We start from the raw sequence: 17910 nt of genomic DNA on the forward strand, positions 1-17910 counted from the left end.
CTGAGTGGCCTTTCTGGAGTCCATGGACAGACCTCCTCAGGCCCGGGCTGAGAGGAGGCATCGTTAAATACAAGGCAGTCAGGGGCCCAAGGAGAGCTGAGGATATTTATTTCACATTCACACATCTGTACATTTTCTATAAATAATGTAGCACTGAACTATGTACAACCATCTCTTGCCCACACCCGGTGCCAGGAGACGCCGCCTGCAGACACTGGCTGTGTTCACTGACTTTGGCCCCATCCCACCCGGCTTCCTGGGCCTGGCAGCCAGTGGTCGCTGGGCCTCTCCAAGCCCAACCACTCTGCTCTCTCAGGCCAAAGGCAAGGCCGACCTTAGGGAAACTGCTGCTCAGCAAAAAGGAGCCCTCGCTCCCTGCCCCCACCAGCCTGGGAAAGGCGTAAGGACGAGGGAGGCTGCCACTCACTCTGCCACCCCGTGACTCTCCCTGCCTTTCCCTGCCCACCGCTTGTCTGGGCAGACAGGCCTCAAGCTTCCCTCCCTCGGTACCAAGTGGGACTTCGCCCAGCACCCAATCATGCCGGATCCCGGAGGACGGAGAGCCAGAGCCCTGCCCTGGAGGGTTAAGAATGCCAAGGATGAGGAACCACAACACAACTCTCAGGGACACGCAACGGTGGGCTCCTACTCTACTCAGAGTGTTTAGAAGCCACTGGCCCAAAAGACAGACAGACATCACTCTTGAGCCCTGAGGGAAGAGTAGACTGGTCTCCAGGGAATGGAGAGGGAGCAGGTAGAGGAAACCAGCGGAGCCCTGTGACAGACACTAAGACACGCTGAGACACACAACTGTGAACCAACTAAGCCACGGCTAGGGGCTTGCAGAGAACACACGCGCAGCATTGTGTCCTTGCGAACAGAAGACGCAAGGGCATCCCCTGGACTGGGGGGCTCTCAACCCCTCCCATCAGCTCGAGACGGGCCGGGGCGGGGTCCTGAGGTCTTCCTCCCTGCTGCGGACTGCAGCCACGTATGAGAAGAGACACAACACAGAGTAGCAGATCTCATGGGCCTAGAGGGGAGAGGAAAACCAGACCGATCAGATTCCTGAGACTCCCGACATCACCACGTGGGGAGATGCGCCCAGCAGGAAACTGCCCTCGCGGCTGGCCGGTGGGACAGGGCATCTGTGTGCGTGGGTCTCTCCCAGAGCTGAAGACTCGTTTTGGCTTCAGCTGAACCTGCGGCATCTAGACCAAGCTCAGCTCTCCAGCCATCCCTGGTCGGCCTGCCCCCGTGCCCTCGGCGGGCCCGCCCCACTCCTGTGGGAAGGTCCCCGGGGAGCCCTGTGCAGACCGGCCTGCCGGACTTGGGGGGCACACTCACCATTGGTGTCTTGTACTTGTGGCTCACCACTTCTTTAATTTCAGGAACTAAAACCGGACGGGCAAGAGACAAAACAGAAAGTTCAAAACTAAGAGCGATAGTGCCAGGCTCCCCCAGGCGGCAGCGCCCGGTACCGGGGTCCCCTTCCCCACGGTGGCCTGTCCCAATGGCTGCAGCGGCTTCTGCTCGGACAGCTCCTGCCCAGCCGCTGCCGGGTGAGAGGACACGGCCCCAGACTCCTCGGCCAGGCCTGTGCGCTCTGTCGTGGCTCCCTGCTCGATGGCTGCAACTCTAGCCACTTCTGTGAGAGCCTCAGCACGGGAGCAGGCTGGCCTTTCACCACGGCCCCGAGGAGCTGCTGTGGGGTGTCCCCCCGTGTCGGCCGGGTGAAGAGAGTCGTCTCTAGCCTGTGCCATCACCTGAGACGCCCAAGAACTCCTCCCCGTTCCCAGCCCAACACTCTGTTTGTGTTCAGCATGGTTCCCTGTACCCCCAGCCCCTACGCAGAGCGTCCTGAGGCTGGACGGGGAAGTGGCATGACCCTAACACCCAGCAGACTTGTAAGCGTCCTTCCCTGAGTGGCAGGAGAGGCCCAGGCCTGCCTGTGTGAGGGAGAGCGTCAGAGGGCTCTGGAGCAGACACACCGAGCAGAAGACAGGCGAGTACAGCACCCGGGGAGGGAGGTGACAAGGACCATCAGGCAAAATACACACATGTCCACAGCCCAGAATGCAAGACTAAGTCACCCCTGCCCTGGCCATGCAGGGGTTCTGCTTGGCCAGAGGAAGGAGGAAGGCCCCCCCCCGGGGCTCAGCCATCCTGATGGCCCCTGGAGGTAGGAGCAGAGGGGCGTGGTGTCCCCCTGGGGGCCAGAAAAGGTAGGATGAGAGTTGGCCACACCTTTTTACTGACCCTGGGAGGTAGAACTTGTGGGGGGACCCAGGGTTACCAGGGGATAAACTCATCATAGGTAGAGCAAGAAGCCCAGGTCCTTCTCCTGAGTTGAAAGATTCCCCCAAACATCTCTCTGGCAGAACAGGGAAGGGAGCACACAGGGGGGAAACTCAGAACCAGTAAGCCAGCACAAGGGGGGAGGGAGGCCGGGAGGAGGAGGGTGAGGAGAAAAGGGATGGGACAGACTGGCGAGTGAGCAGCTAGTTTGCTTGAAGGGGCCCATCCCACCCACGGCGGGGCCCAGGCAGGGTCCTGTGGGAGGCAGCACGAGCCGAGGTCACTTTACCTGCTGGAGAACGAAGGTTTTCATAGCAGCGATGAGGGGCACAAAAGAATGAAGCACAAACACAGCAGGAACTCAAAGCCCCAGGGTGAGAACCCACTACAGCACCACCGCTCAGCAGCAGCGCCTGGCTGCGGGGAGGCCGGCTCCCAGCCTCCGGCGACAGCTGCCCTGCCTGCCTCGGAGGCCCATGGGGCTTCCCTGCCCTCTAGAGTGGCTACCCGGCCCCCGCACGTCCCTCTTCCAGCATGGAGGCCAGGTGGATGCCAGGGGGGCACTGGGGTGGCTGGAGGGAGCCCTGGGCTGCTAGGAGGAGCTCAGCAGGCGACATGAACACAGCAGAGCTTGAAAACTGCCCGTCTGCTCTGCCCCAGAACTTTCTGACCACCAGCTGGCCGAGAAGGGGGAGGCACCACTGGAGCGTTTCTGAGCTCTAAACCCATCTAAGGCCACTTGCTCTTCTGCGACCCCTTCCCTAGCAGCCACTGTCTCTCTCTTCTTTCTTCCTCCTTCCCCTGGCACCTCGTGGCTTCCCTTTGCTTCCCTGTCACTCCTAAGCCTCCTGACCTCTCTGCAGAGGCGCTTCTTCTCTCTGCCTCTAGTCCCTCCTCTGGAGCGCCGAGGTTTGAGTTACTGCCATGTGAGTCCAGACCTAAGAGCAAAATAGTGTAATTACCAAATTCCTCCAGGACAAAGACGCCTCGGACTGTATTGCACTTTTTAATGTGATTCAGCTCTATGAAAACCTGCAAGAGAGGGAGGGAGGGCGGGGTCAGGCCCGGAGGCTCTCCCCCTGCCCAGGCTGCCCGCTCCCCCAGCTACAGCCCCGCCCCCCCGGCACAGAAGACCTAGTTCCCAGAGGGAGGGCCGCAGAATCCACACACACACAACTCAAAGCGCTAAGAAGCGAAGACAGCAGAAAGGGCATGTACCTTCCGCTCCTGGCCGGAGGAGAAAGCATGGGAGAGAAATGAAGGTGTTAGTTTTAATGGTCAGACCCCACCCGAAGGCCCCTCTGCTGTCCTGGGCTGCCCGCCCATACCCTCTGCCCAGGGCAGCGCCTGGAGGACACGGTGCCCCGGGGGTCTCCCCCGTCAGCCCATCAGCTCTCTACCCTTCCATGCATCCTCCTCCGGCGCAGAGGGCTGGCACGGGCGCAAAGCTCCCCTCGGACTGTCCTCGGGGTGGGAGGTGTTGATATCATCCTTGAAACAAAATCCAGGCTCTCCCAAGAGGTACGCGGCAGAGAACAATGGCTATCGCTTGGGAGCACCGACTGCGAGTTCTACAATCCTATCTGCGAGCCTCACATCCATGCGGCCCAGTGTGCAGCACGACCCTCGTTTTACAGAGAAGGACACAGGATCAAGCAATCTATCTGCTCACGAGTAACGAAGCTGGGCTCTGAGTCCAAGCACATCCTGACCCGGAAGATCCGTTTGTGACCCCGCCCTGGAGAACTCCACCAGAGGCCAATGCGTCCTCAACTCCAACAGACCCCACGGCCGTTCTCCTGTGATCAGTCAGGGCCTGACTCCCCCTCTCAGCAGGATCTCTCTTCTAGGGCAAAGCCTTAAACTACAGACCAGCAGCTTGTACCTATCCATGGACTGGTTAGACACTGGGTCGGTCTGGGTGGGGGGGGACCCAGGAGGGGGCTGGCCGCTGTTTAATAAGACCTCCTCTTCGGAAGGTGAGGCATCAGGGGAAGCCACAGCACTAAAAGGCGGTCAGAAGCCTGTTCCCCAAGAAGTGCCGGCACCTTCGTGCTCCAGGAAAGAGCTTCACTAAACCTCTCCTTGGGCTGACCCTAAGGTCTCAGGTATGCTATTTAATATATTAAAGTCACAGGCAGGAAATATACTGCTGGAAATAGACTGCCTGAGCAGCTGTTTCCCATCACACCAAAGCTGCCCGCTTGGGTTCCTGAAAGAAGAAACTACAATGGCAAGGGGAGGAAGAAAGCCACGGAGTCCAGAGGGCCACCTCCCCCGAGTGTGTGCAGCCTGGCCCGGGGCTGTGGTGCTCGCACACTCCGACCTGGCTCACAGCCTCAAGGGGAGGAACCAGGATGTCAGGGAAGGGGTAGGGAAGGCACTTGTGTGAAGAGACAGAACTGGGAACGGACCTGGGATGACGCGCTGGCCTCAGAAAGGAATTAGCTTAAGGACTGTCCACTGAGAGAAAAAGTAACACTGTGTTAAAAGACCAAGAGAAAAAAAAAAGTCAGCTCCTATGGTGGGATCACAATGAGAGAAAGATGGACTCTGAAGTGCTCCGCAGCCAAAAGAAGGGGAATGGGGCCTGTGGAGCAGGGGACAGAGTGGGGACACTCAGAGGAACGGAAAGAATAGGAAGAAGAATCAGCAGGAGAAATGGGCAAATAAACACACATACTCCAGGTAAGACAGACACAAGCTCCACACGCGCACACGCACGCACGCGCACGCACACTAGCTTCGTGCACACCGGAAACACGTGAGGAGATCAGCTGGTCTAGACTCTCAAAGCAAAACCACCAAGCAGAAGCACACCCTGGGAACAAGGGAACAAGGCAGACACTGTGCGAAGAAGGGCCAAGTGAGACGCTCCCACTCACACTGTGCTGGGTCTAATGGACGGAGGCAGCCTAGCCACCAAGGCTCCCTCTCTTTCCCCACCTCCCACGGAGGCTCCTCCTGCACCTTCTGGGTGGTGGCCAACGTCACTGCGCCCTCCCTCTGATTTCTGTCTCTGGTCCAGCTGCTCCCAACCTCCCACTAACCCCGAAGGCCCCGAGGCTCACTGGGAAAGCACTGGGACCTGGGCACTGAGCCTTTCTGCGGATGGAAGAACAGGGCCAGGCAGCCGCTGCTGCCCCTCCCACCTACCTGGCTGTGCATGAACTTGAGATTGATCCCTTCTAGGGTGACCTGCAGCAAGCCGCCCTCACCAGTCTTCATGTCCTGCACAGGGAACTCGCCACCCAGTTCAGGGCCTGCGGTGGGGGAGGAGGTCGTCAGCTAACTGGGGCGGGGACCCCGGGCCTGAGCTCCTGGTTAGGCCTCTGACCCTCAGGACGGACAGAACCAAGCAGAAGGCCCTTGCTCGGGGAGTCACTGTCTTCTCACCGGGTTTGATGCTCTGCTGTCGGGCCGCGGCTCTCTCCATGCTGTCCTTCACGCAGTAGTACAGTTCCCGACACTGCGGCACGGGGGACAGAACATCCCGTCATCTGGGCCTCCCAGGGTCCCCCTGCTCCACTCTCTACCGTCAGCCAGGGCCAGGCCACGGGGACAGCCTGCCGCATCCCACATGACAGCCAGACATAAAGGGGGCTCTCGACATGGATCGTGGAACTTCAACTTCCTTGCAAGAAGCTCGACGCTTCGCCCTCAGCACCCACCCCCGTCCGGATGGAGCTCCTGGGTACCTTCTTGGTATAGAACTTGTTGAGCTGAGTCTCAGAGCCATTTCTGCGCCACAGGCACAGCACCTTGGTCTTGGGGCAGTAGGTCATGTTGATGAGCTTCTCGTACCACCAGCGTTCGTACACCGTCCCGATGTTACTCCGCAGGACCACGCAGTCATCGCACACCTGCGGAGGCCATGGGGAGCCTCAGCGGGCCTTGTCGCCTGGACTCTCCGTCAGCCCAGGCTGCACGGCCCTGTCTCTGGGGGGAAAGGATAGGACGGCTGGTCCTGGGAGCAACCCCACGGTCAGCTTCTCGGCCTCCTGCTTACCGTCTTCCTTTGTAGGGACACAGACATTGACCTGCCGGACGTACTGTCTGCTAGAAAGGTTACTGAAACAAAAGGAATCATGGAGAGGAGCCTGTGGGCAGGGAAGGAGGCGCAATCGGTGCTTCAACTTTCACTTCAACCCACGTCTGTCACCTCTTATATGCTCTCAACTTAAGAGGATCTCATGCCGCCACGTGCCACCCTGAGGAATGATCTCTGTGGACGCGCAAAGGCAGGAGACTACAGCAGGCTTAAGCAAGGAGGGAAAAAGGGAATCAATGATTTTCTAATACTGGTTTAGCCTTAGTTCTGCACAAATCTTTTAAACAATTAATCACCTAAGTGACGCATGGGCAATGCTTATTGCAAAAAATATAATACAGGGAGGTATAAATTAAAAGGCAAACTTCTCCTTCACATTCTCTTTTTAATACTCTAAGTATTTAATTAACTAATTAACTAATTAATTTATTTTGAGAGAGAGTGTGTGTCCGTGCATGCAAGTGAGAGTGAGTCAGGGTGGGGAGGGGCAGAGGGAAAGGGAAAGAATCTTAAACAAGCTCCACATCTGGCGTGGAGCCCGATGTCGGCTCGATCTCATGACTCGAGCCAAAATCAAGAGCCACGCAGGTGCCCCCTTCACGTTCTCTTCTTATTCAACATTCTCCCTCTCAGATCAGACTGCATTAGGTTCCCCGCTTCCCGTTACTTAGCTGGGTCACCTTGGACAAGCTGGCCTCATCTGCATTTCCTCATATGGAGATTAAATAAGTCAATGTGCATAGAATTCTTCAAACAAAGCTGGGCACATAGGAAGTCCCTATAATTAGATGCTATAACATTATAATTATAATATAAAAAATGTAACAATGATTATCACAACCCCATTGATGGTTCTCAAATCTTTCTCCACATGTGACCCATTTTCCTGAGTTCCTGAACCTCTATCTGGATGGCTCACAGGCAGCACCTTGCTCTCATCACGCCCAAATCTGAAGTCAGCATTTTCTGCTGGGCAGATCCTCCTTCCGAGTTCCCTGTCGCCATTCACCCAGCGGTCCAAGCCAAAAATGAAGGAGTGATGTGAGACTCCTTTTTTCCTTCTCACTACACTAAGTTCTGTCCATTTCACCTCAAATACCCGTGGAACTGTCCCCCTCCCCGACTCCAGCTGGTAATTCATACTTCTTTTAAATGTAAGCTCCAAGGTCATTTCCAAGGGGTCATCCACTACTCCTAGATCCTCTGCTATGTATTCCTGCACTGCCTGCCCCTCTGCATCTTCTCCCATAACGTTCATCATACTTCCTGACACTTCGTTTCCTTAGCTGACTTCCCCAATGGCTTGTCAACCCCATACGGGCAACAGAAACCATGTCTCGCTTACTCACTGCTACAACCACATACCCACAGTACCTTGGCCTATAGTATGTGCTCCATAATTTAAAGTGAATGAAAAAGGAATATGAAAAACTACCAGGTTTAGTCTACTATGTAGAAGTTACAGAGGCTCAAAAGCCTTATGAAGAACAAGGTCATATAATAGCTGAGTAGAAACTAGAAATCTAGTCCTAGTTCGATTCTAGTTTTCTCAGGCTAGAGAGATGACAGTAACAATGTACCTGACTCATCTATGCTGTTGGTGGAGATAGAAACTGGTATAGTCTTTCCAATGGTGTTTGGCTGAATCTATAAAAATTTAAAATCTGTATAAGTTTGATCCAGAAATTTCACATTAAGAATCTATGAAATTAAGAAGTCTATAGAAATTCTCATGTGAGGGGCACCTGGGGGGCTCAGTTGGTTGAGCGTCCGACTCTTGGTTTTGGCTCAGGTCATGATCCCAGGGTCCTGGGATTGAGCCCCGTGTCAGGCTCCCTGCTCAGTGGGAAGACTGCTTCTCCCTCTCCCACCCCCCTGACTTGTGTTCCCTCTATCACTGTGTCTGTCAAATAAATAAAATCTTTTTAAAAATAATAATAAAATAAAAGGAAAGGGTGAGAATCAGCTGCCACCTCTTTATGGTACAGATATCCCGTTAGTCCTCAGCTCGAGGAGAGACCTAACCAAATTCTAAAACTTCACAGTGACATGAACATGACTCTCTTCTCAGCTACACCAACACGTGTGTGTCGGCTTCAGGGCAGAACATCTGCCCCATACTTGATAAACCACTCATTCAGAAAGCTGTGGGTGTAAAAATCAAACTCAAATAAACCAAAAGGAAACAGAATACTTGTAAAATTATTTAATTTTACTACTTTATATAGGAGTTATACTTGGTTCCTTCATTCATTTTAGAATTAAAAATAACCAGTATTTTAGAATTAAAAATTAAAAATTAATTCTAGAATTAGAAACCAAAGCCAATTTCCTTTACAATCTTGGAATAAGGAAGGGTTTTTCTACCTATGACTCAAAATCCAAAGCTATTAAAAAAAAAAGACTAACTAATTCAACTACGTAAAAGTAAAAAGATTCTGCCAAGGGCTGGGGGGAGGGGTTAAAAAAAAAAGTAAAACAATTCTGCATGGCAAAACCCATAGGCAGATTCAAAGGACTGATGAGGAACTTCACAGGGAACAGGTCAGGCAGCCCGTACCTACACCCACTGATCTCGAAGAGAGAGAGGTGAGCAAGTTGGGCAACAGGCAGTATGCACACCACCCATGAAGTATTCTTGCCAGAATACTGAATCTGAAACTCACCTGACCCCTAGAAAAACTACTAGTGTTTATAAAAAATACCAGTGATGAAGAAACGTGTTAATAACACTAAAGAGATGCAACCAGCAGAAAGTCTAGAACGTGAGGTACTCCGTGCGGCACTTTCTTCAATGAAAGAAATGGCAGAGTGGAAGGGGAACTGTTAGATGTTAAGAGCTACTTCAGAGTCCTATCAGCCAAAGCCATCTATGCATTTTTCCCTTTGGTGCGGTGACAGCCTCTGCGAGCTCTTCCAGCGCCTGTGCGTGTGTGGAGGGAAGCAGGTGCGGCCTCGCGCACGACAGCACGGTGAGCGACAGCACGGACGTGAAGAAAACCAAGGGCACGTATATACTGACCGGTGAGTCAACTACGGTACAACCACACCATGGAACATGACACAGCCGTAAAAAGAATGAGAGCCACAGGGAAAACAGCAGATGACATCATTGAGACGTATGGTGACAGATGGGGACCACACTTATCATGGTGAGCACTGCACAATGTACAGAATCACCAAATCACTATGCTGTACACTTGAAACTAATTCAACATTGTACGTCAGCTCTTCTTCAATCAAAAAAAAAAAAGAACTTTCTTTTTGTACTGACATAGAGATCTTCAGGATATGTTCAATGAGAAAAGCAAGGTACAGATCAGTGGATATGATGTATTACCTTTCTATGAGAAAAAAGAAAAGGAACTTAACTTTATATTTTTTTGTGTGTTTGTATAAAATACCACTGAAAGATACAAAGGAAACCACAGAAGTGGTTACCTACAGAAGGAAGTGGTGAAGGGGAGGGGAAATTGAAAGGAAAGGGATAAGAAAGAGAGCGAGACTCCTAATGCCTACTGTTTCAAGCTGACTTACCGACAATGTGACTACATTATCTATTCAACACATATGTAAAAGAAATGAAGGTGAATTATCCATTATATTACTTGCATAAGAGCCTGACGATTTAATGATAACTGGATCATGAAGATGAATGAGATTAAGTGGGAGAAATATTCCAGTATCCGGTCTAGGAGTTCTTCCCTGTGACTCTCAAATGTTCCTGTGAGACATAGGAACTAGCATTTACCTCCATGAAGAAGATATCTCCATTTGTGTCTGTCCCTGCATGTACCACAAATGTTTGCTTCTTCATGTGCCGGCTGCCACTGGACCGGATAGCGAGATCACGTCCATTCTGAGGAAAGAGAGATCTGTTAAGGACATCGGTAAATCTCTCTCACAGAGCTCTCTGGACCAAGAATTCCGGCCCCATCCCCCACTTCAGCGAGTAAATTCCTATCAGCTTACTGAGCACAGTGCCATCTGCTGGCCACAGGCCACGAGGGAGGGATGCGTTCTCAAACTTTTTGGCCTTGGGACTCCCATACCTCTTAAATATTATTCATGACTCCGGAGAGCTTAGGTTTCTGTGAGTTATATTTATGGATATTTACCATGTTAGAAGTTAAAACTGAAAAAAGTAAATATTAATTTTGAAGTCATTAAGAATTCTATTAGTACACCCATTACATGGTAATATAAGTAATTTTTTTAAAATAACGTTATTTCCCAAAACAAGCAAAAAAATGAGAAGACTGGCATTGTTCCACATTTTTGCATATGTTTGTCTTTAAAAAATATCTGGATTCTCATTTCTGCTTCTGCATTCAATCCACTGTGTTATGTTGGTTTGGTTGAGTTATATAAAGAAAATCTGGTCTCACAGACATATATTTGGAAAAGGGAGGAGTATTTTAATAGCTTTTCCAGATAAATATGATCATTTTTCTTTGGTAATTATAACAAAACTTGAGAAGTAACAGTTTGTCATAGTTGCAATATGAAATCTGAAAACCCATCAATGAACATTTCATACTTTGTGGCATGAAATCCTTTTGTCTACCTTGCATTTTGATTGGATCTTTACTCACACTTGAATTTGTAACACCACATAATGGCCTTTCAAAAACTATGGGTTTAAGGAGTAATGTAGCTCTACTAAATATTGACACATTTCATTACAGAGTATCAAAAAATCACACTGATTAATATCATCAATCTTGTTACAAAAGCCTTTAAATATCAGGAAGCTTCAAGCTTAAAAGTCTGAACAACCAAAGTTAGTCAATCCTCCTAGTGAAAATTATGTCCCATGAATGAAGCTGACAGTTCACCTTGCAACTCAAACTGTTACAATCACTTTTTCTTGAAACAATCATATTTTGCTCTGCAGCACAATACTTCCTGTATATTTCTCATTTGGTCACATAAAATATTAAAAAGATGTATCATCAATGATCAGATTAGTAAAATTAATGATTTGAATGCTTTCATTGAGAACATTCATAAGTGCAACTATTCTTCTTTCTCTTTTTTAAACTGAGAGTGCCCCCTGCCCCATGGCTCCCAGCACGGCTTACTGCCACTGCCTTCACTGTGTGAAAGTTACCAGCAGTTTTAGCTATCACTGCTTTTGTACCATCAGTGCAAATGTCAACCCAGGACAAAAAAGCAAAGATTTTAGTACTATTATGGAAATAGTTTTCAGCTCATGGATCCTTAGGAGTCCACAGACCACACGCAGAAGTGGTTGTGCAGGATGGTTCAGTACAGAGAATCCTGTCACAGAACAGAGGGACTAACACCTCATCTAGACTCAAAGCCCTATTTTCAAAACTGGGGGTCTTAAAAATATGCACACCAACAAGTGACCCGTGGGGAAGCCTCTGCATTAGGTGACAAGGCTCTAGCCTGGAAGGTGACAAGTGCCAGGGGGAGGGGAGCCTAGGGGACAGCCCAGACATGCTTACCAGGTTCGCCAGCTGATCAAGCACTTCGTTGATTTGCTGGCTGTACACAAGCCCAATATGCGACTTGCCCATTAGGCGCCTCACCTTCTTTCGGATGTCATTCTTATTTACCTGCGAAGCCGAATGGGATCTTAATGAGGGCTCTGCTCTCTTTGCAACTGACATAGACATAGACATGACATAGACATAGACATGACATAGAGGGGACTGTACAAGCAAGTTTCGTACCATGTGAGACAATTCTGAGTCTACATCACTGAATATGAGAGAAAACATTCAACTGTTCTGCCAACAGGCTGGGAAGGAAAACCCTGGCTGTCTCTGGGTGGCTGCTGTAGATAAGTAGCTTTTAGAGCAGGTCTGGTTCAAATGGACTGGGGTTCAAGGAGACACTTCCTCCCTATCCCCAACTGTAACACTGAGCCCTGACAGGGCCATAAGAACTCGTGGGGCTCCTTGGAGTATAGTTCAGAAACGAGACTTTAGAGGAGCAACATTCTGGCTCGGCTGTAGCAGAGACATGTTCCCGGGGTTCAGGATCATCACCCTTTCCCAACCAGAGTTCACCGGGACCCCTGGAGTTCACCAGAGAAGAGAGATGAAACAAACTAAGTCAGCCTGTCAGGTGTTTTCTGTGTCGGATCAACTAAACCCTGCATGTTTAGAGAGGAGAAAGAGAAGAAACCTAGGGACTCACTCGCAAAACAACTCTCTTCTACCCATCAACCCCAAACTTATGCTTCCCTTTCAAAGCAGGACTCTTCTGTTTGATAACATAGTTCTTCCACAGCTATAACAAGTACAACCAAGTCAACCCAGAACGTGCCATTAATTTTTAACGAGTAGCTCTTTTTACACCTATGGAAAATTCTATATGATAAAGGGCTAGTGCTGAAAAATGAATTCTGACTATCCGAAGATTTTAGAAACTATTTTTTAAATTCATCGTATTCTGTATGGAGTTCTACTGGCATCCTAAAACTACTTAGCAAAGGAAGCCAATTTAAAATTCAAAATAGGGGGTGCCTGGGTGGCTCAGTCAGTTAAGCATCTGCCTTCAGCTTAGGTCATGATCCCAGGGTCCTGGGATTGAACCCAATGTCAGGCTCCCTGCTCGGTGGGGAGTCTCCTTCTCCCTCACCCCTGGCTCATGCCCTCTCCCTCTGCTCACATAAATAAATAAAATCTTTAAAAATAAATAAATAATGAAAATAAAACTCAAAATAAACAGGGTGCCTGGCTGGCTCAGTTGGTAGAGTGTACAACTCTCTTTTTAAAAAGAGCTATTTATTTATTTTAAAGATGTATTCATTTATTTTTGAGAGGGAGCACACAAGCATGTGTGAGTGAGGGCCGGGGTGGGGAAGGTGGGCAGAGGGAGAGAGAAAGGGACAGAAGCAGACTTTCTGCTGAGTGGGGAGCGCGATGTGGGACTCGATCCCTTGACCCTGAGGATCACGACCTGAGCCAAAACCAAGAGTCAGATGCTCAACTGACAATACCACCCAGGTGCCCCTGTTTATTTGAGAGAAAGAGAGAGAGAGAGAGAGAGATAGACAGGTGGGGAGGGGCAGAGGGAGAGGGAGAAAGTCCCACGAAGACTCCACGCTGAGTGCAGAATCAGACACAGGGCTCAACCCCATGACCCCAAGATCACCTGAGCTGAAACCAAGAGTTGGATGCTCAGCTGATGGTGCCACCCAGACCTCCCAAGTGTGCCACTCTTAATCTTGGGCTTGTGAGTCCCAGTCCTATGCTAGGCACAGAGATTACTTAAAATTTTATTTTTTATTTATTTTTTAAAAAATATTTTATTTATTTATTTGAGAGAGAGAAAGAGCTAGAGAGAGAGAGCATAGCAAGGCGAGGGGCAGAGGGAGAAGCAGGCCCCCTGCTGAGCAGGGAGCCCAAAGTGAGGCTGGATCCTGGTACTCCGGGATCATGACCTGAGCTGAAGGCAGATGCTTAACTGACTAAGCCACCCAGGAGCCTTCCAAAAAAATCTTTTTAAATAAGAAAATAAGGGGCGCCTGGGTGGCTCAGTGAGTTAAAGCCTCTCCTTTCGGCGCAGGTCATGATCCCAGGATCCTGGGATCAAGTCCTGCGTTGTGCTCTCTGTTCAGCGGGGAGCCTGCTTCCCCCTCTCTCTGTCTCTCTACCTGCTTGTGATCTCTCTCTCTCTGTCAAATTAATAAATAAAATAATTTTTAAAATAAATAAATAAATAAATAAGAAAATACAATTCAAAATGAACAAATGGAATAGAATCACCAATCACCTTTACAACATTCCTCAGTACAACAGCCTGGCAGCTTTAGACAAACAGAGCATGTGTGAGCTGTAGCAACCTCACACTTTCTTTTTCTTTTCTTTTTTTTTTTTTAAAGATCTTATTTATTGGGGTGCCTGGGTAGCTCAGTGGGTTAAAGCCTCTGCCTTCGGCTCAGGTCATGATCCCAGAGTCCTGGGATCGAGCCCCACATCAGGCTCTCTGCTCGGTGGGGAGCCTGCTTCCTCCTCTCTCTGCCTGTCTCTGCCTACTTGTGATCTGCCTGTCAAAAAAATAAATAAATAAATAAAAGATTTTATTTATTTATGACAGAGATAGAGAGAGAGGGAACAAAAGTAGGGGAGCTGGAGAGGGAGAAGCAGGCTTCCCACTGAGCAGGGAGTCTGATGTGCGGCTCGGTCCCAGGACCCTGGGATCATGACCCGAGCCAAAAGCAGACGCTTAACAACAGAGCAACCCAGGCTCCCCGAGACCTCACACTTTCAATCAGGAAGAGAGACCTAGTAAGATGCTCTGACAGCTTCCCAACTGCTCCAGAATTTAGGTCATAGGAGCAGGCCTTGTCCTTCCAGCATCAGCAGTAGCTGGGCACAAGCAAAGTCGACATTACCTTCATCAGTAGCATGTAAGAGATGAGGTTGTGCAAAAGCGTGGCCAACAAACGATCTTCATCATCCTCCAGGCGCTTCCGGTCATGCTCTCCCAGGGACAGGTACCTGAGCAGGAGACCAGCAAAGTCAGCTCTTAGGCAAGAGACCACAGAACTAACTTGGAAGAGGCTGAATTTGCATTTTTCAAGCATTCACTAAGTCTCATACCTGTCGATCATTTCCTGGGGACCCTGGTCCATACCCATTCCTTCTCTCTCCAACATCACAGCATCTAAGAACGCGTCTTCCCAGAACTGCATTTGGTCCCATAAAGTAGAACGTTCTTTGCCTGTGTGGAACAGAATTTTTCTAGGGGCTTATTTAACATTAACATATAAAGAATACAGCTGCCAAACCAAAGGAAAGAGTAAGCTCTAGATAAAAAGGACAAATTCTAGGACAAAGCAAATGTGAGCCTCTCCACCCAAAAACTAACATTCCTGCCACCAGCCCCAGCTCCTCCAAGTGAGGCCCAGCCCCTCCCAAGGAGGAGGGATGAACACAGCACACAAAGAAAGGTGGTTACTTATAGAAAAGGTCTCCATAGCCGCATCCTCTAACTGGTCCCACATCGATCCTTTGTCCCTTCCTGCCAATTTGTGAGCAGGAAGAACCATGGTTGCAAGAAAGGAAAGACAGACAGACAGAAAGACAGAGGCTGTTGATTAAAACCAAAATCTAGTCTCTTCCAGTGTTCACCTACTGCCTTTTCCAGACCCAGTAAGTCACCTTCTGCAGATATAACACACCCTCTAACATCAGCACTGAGATCAGCCCAGAGCTAAGCAGCTACATGTTCAGCGCTACCCTCATCCCCAGCTGAGTCCGGCTTTCTTCCAGTGCAAGAGGCCTTCCCAGTCTGTGTCTCACCTAGGAGTCCCTCGTAGAGATAGACTCGCTGGCTTACATCCTCAGACGAGCGAACTGGGCTGCCCACCAGCTTCTCCTTGACACTTGGCTTCAAGCTGTGGGCTTTCCCCTACAAAGAGGTGACAGGTTAGCTGCCCGAGGTACCAATGGTCAGGGCAACGTGAACCACACAGCGCATTAAGAGGCCCACACACCCATTAACCTCTGCTAGCAACATGCACTCAAGCAGTCCTGCTTGTGCTCGATGCTCGCCTCAAGGATTGGACCAGATGTCAATCTCATAATGCTGTTTTGGGCTGTTGCCTCCTACAACATGCAATCACATTTTCATTTTCCTTGTCTTTACCCTAGAGTCTCTGTAAGACTCTTTGATCTTTAAAATGAATAAATAAGAAGCGAATCCTCTGTAGCAGCATGATGCAACAGAAGAGAACACTGGTTCTGAAGACAGACTGACCAAGATTCAGATCCCTGCCTCTTACTAGCTGTGTGACCTGACACGTAAAATTTAGCTTCTCTGAGTCTTGTTTTCCTCACCTGTCAAAGGAAGGGTAGAATATATCTACCTTGTAGGACCATTATGGGAATTAAATTAGAAAATACATATAAATGCCTGGTACATGGCTGGATGGGATAAATGTTAATTTCCTCCTTCCTACCATCTCTTAGAAATATCTGTCCCTTAGAAAAATCACTAACTTTACCTGCCGTTTCTGCAATATTAGACTCTCTATTCATTCAAAAAAGATTTCAAGTGGGTAAGAGGCAAATTTCATGCCCATTTCACAATTCATGCAATAGCATGAGCAGAGAAGCGACTGATCAAAGGTTATGAGGCAACACCTAATTAGTGTGTCTACACGCCAGGCTGGGTTCATAGCCCAATTCTTTGTTCAATGGACCATACTGACTTAATATAACTTATTTCTTGCTAAAACAGCCTTCTTTTTTTGAGCCAAGAAATTTAGATAATTGCTCTTGGCAAACCAAACTGTACAAAAACAGCCCTTGCCCATCAGCACAGAACAAGCATGAATTTGTCCCAGGAAGGTGCCAGGAAAGGCCACACACAGCTGAATGGCTTCTTGCAAGACCTCTATCCCATAATGTCTATTTTAACATCCAGAATGGAGGCACACTAGAAGGATTCAAAATACTCTCATTTTAAAGGTCTATTTCTATTTAGACTCAAGGAGAGTTAAGGCCATTAATTCAAATGGCTCTGATGACTCTCAGTCCCATTTTCTACCTTTGCTCAGGGATGTCATTTGCCCTATTAGAAACACATACTCGGAAAGCCCTGAGGGTGGGAATGATCACTGGTGTTAAATACTTCATTTCATTTAAATTTCATCCTCCCTTCTCCCCACAAACCAACGATAAGGACCTTTAAGCTCCTATATGGAATACCATTCTCAGGGCTCCTGAGTGGCTCAGTAGGTTAAGTGTCGGCCTTCAGTTCAGGTCAGGATCACAGAGTCCTGGGATCAAACCTTCCATGGGGCTCCTTGCTCAGAGGAGAGTCTGCTTCTCCCTACCCCTGCTCACAATCTCTCTTTAACTCAAATAAAAATTTTTAAATAAATTATTATTATTTTAAAGATTTTATTTATTTGACAGAGATCACAAGTAGGCAGAGAGGCAGGCAGAGAGAGAGGGGAAAGCAGGCTCTCTGGGCTCAATCCCAGGACCCTGATTATCATGACCTAAGCCGAAGGCAGAGGCCTAACCCACTGAGCCACCGAGGAGCCCCTAAAAAATTTAACAAAAAAGGATATTCATTTTCAACTCTAATAAGGTGATAAGTGTATCAGAGTGCTTAATGCTGCCTCAAGAGCCTCGCATACACCAAAATGCAGTGTGTCTAAAGGCAAGGACTAAACAGAATTACTTTAATTCCAACTGATCACTGCCTTTTGGTAGGATGTAGGGAGAGCTCTTTTTTTCCTAAGGCTTTGTTCCCCTCACCTGTCAGAAGAGATGAATACAGCAACATGCTCAACTCCAAACTTCTTGAGAGTGAGAATATCTTATTCACTCTCTTTCTTTACAGAATATAGCACTTAGTGAATCACTTAATAAATATTTATTAATGAATGAAAATATCAAATAACTGTTAGAAATATGAGAAAATAAAATGCTATTTTATTTATTTATTTTTAAAAAGATTTTATTTATTTATTTGTCAGAAAGAGAGAGAGCACAGGCAGGCAGAGTGGCAGGCAGAGGTGGAGGGAGAAGCAGGCTCCCCGCTGAGCAAGGAGCCTGATGCAGGAC

At 48.8% G+C, this 17910-nt stretch overlaps 1 protein-coding gene across 50 annotated transcripts in view; it reads right to left on the bottom strand.

Moving 5' to 3' along the window:
• Window positions 1–91: 91 nt before the first annotated feature.
• MADD (MAP kinase activating death domain) overlaps window positions 92–17910 on the bottom strand; it is a 39792-nt gene continuing 21973 nt past the window's right edge. For 23 of the 50 annotated variants that reach the window (XM_045065938.1, XM_045065937.1, XM_045065936.1 and 20 more), the window contains 11 exons: window positions 15634–15742; window positions 15290–15352; window positions 14932–15052; window positions 14724–14829; window positions 11824–11934; window positions 10101–10208; window positions 5997–6161; window positions 5695–5767; window positions 5455–5561; window positions 1348–1394; window positions 92–1033 (listed from right to left, as the gene is read on the bottom strand). In XM_045065938.1, the coding sequence (XP_044921873.1) occupies window positions 1371–1394; window positions 5455–5561; window positions 5695–5767; window positions 5997–6161; window positions 10101–10208; window positions 11824–11934; window positions 14724–14829; window positions 14932–15052; window positions 15290–15352; window positions 15634–15742 (987 nt within the window). In that variant the 3' untranslated portion in view covers window positions 92–1033; window positions 1348–1370. The other 27 variants (XM_004763109.3, XM_004763108.3, XM_004763107.3 and 24 more) reach the window with 6 other exon arrangements.

The sequence above is a fragment of the Mustela putorius genome, unplaced genomic scaffold, assembly GCF_011764305.1.
Source record: "Mustela putorius furo isolate JIRA1106 unplaced genomic scaffold, ASM1176430v1.1 tig00003859_pilon_pilon_pilon, whole genome shotgun sequence".
Lineage (NCBI taxonomy): Eukaryota > Metazoa > Chordata > Mammalia > Carnivora > Mustelidae > Mustela > Mustela putorius.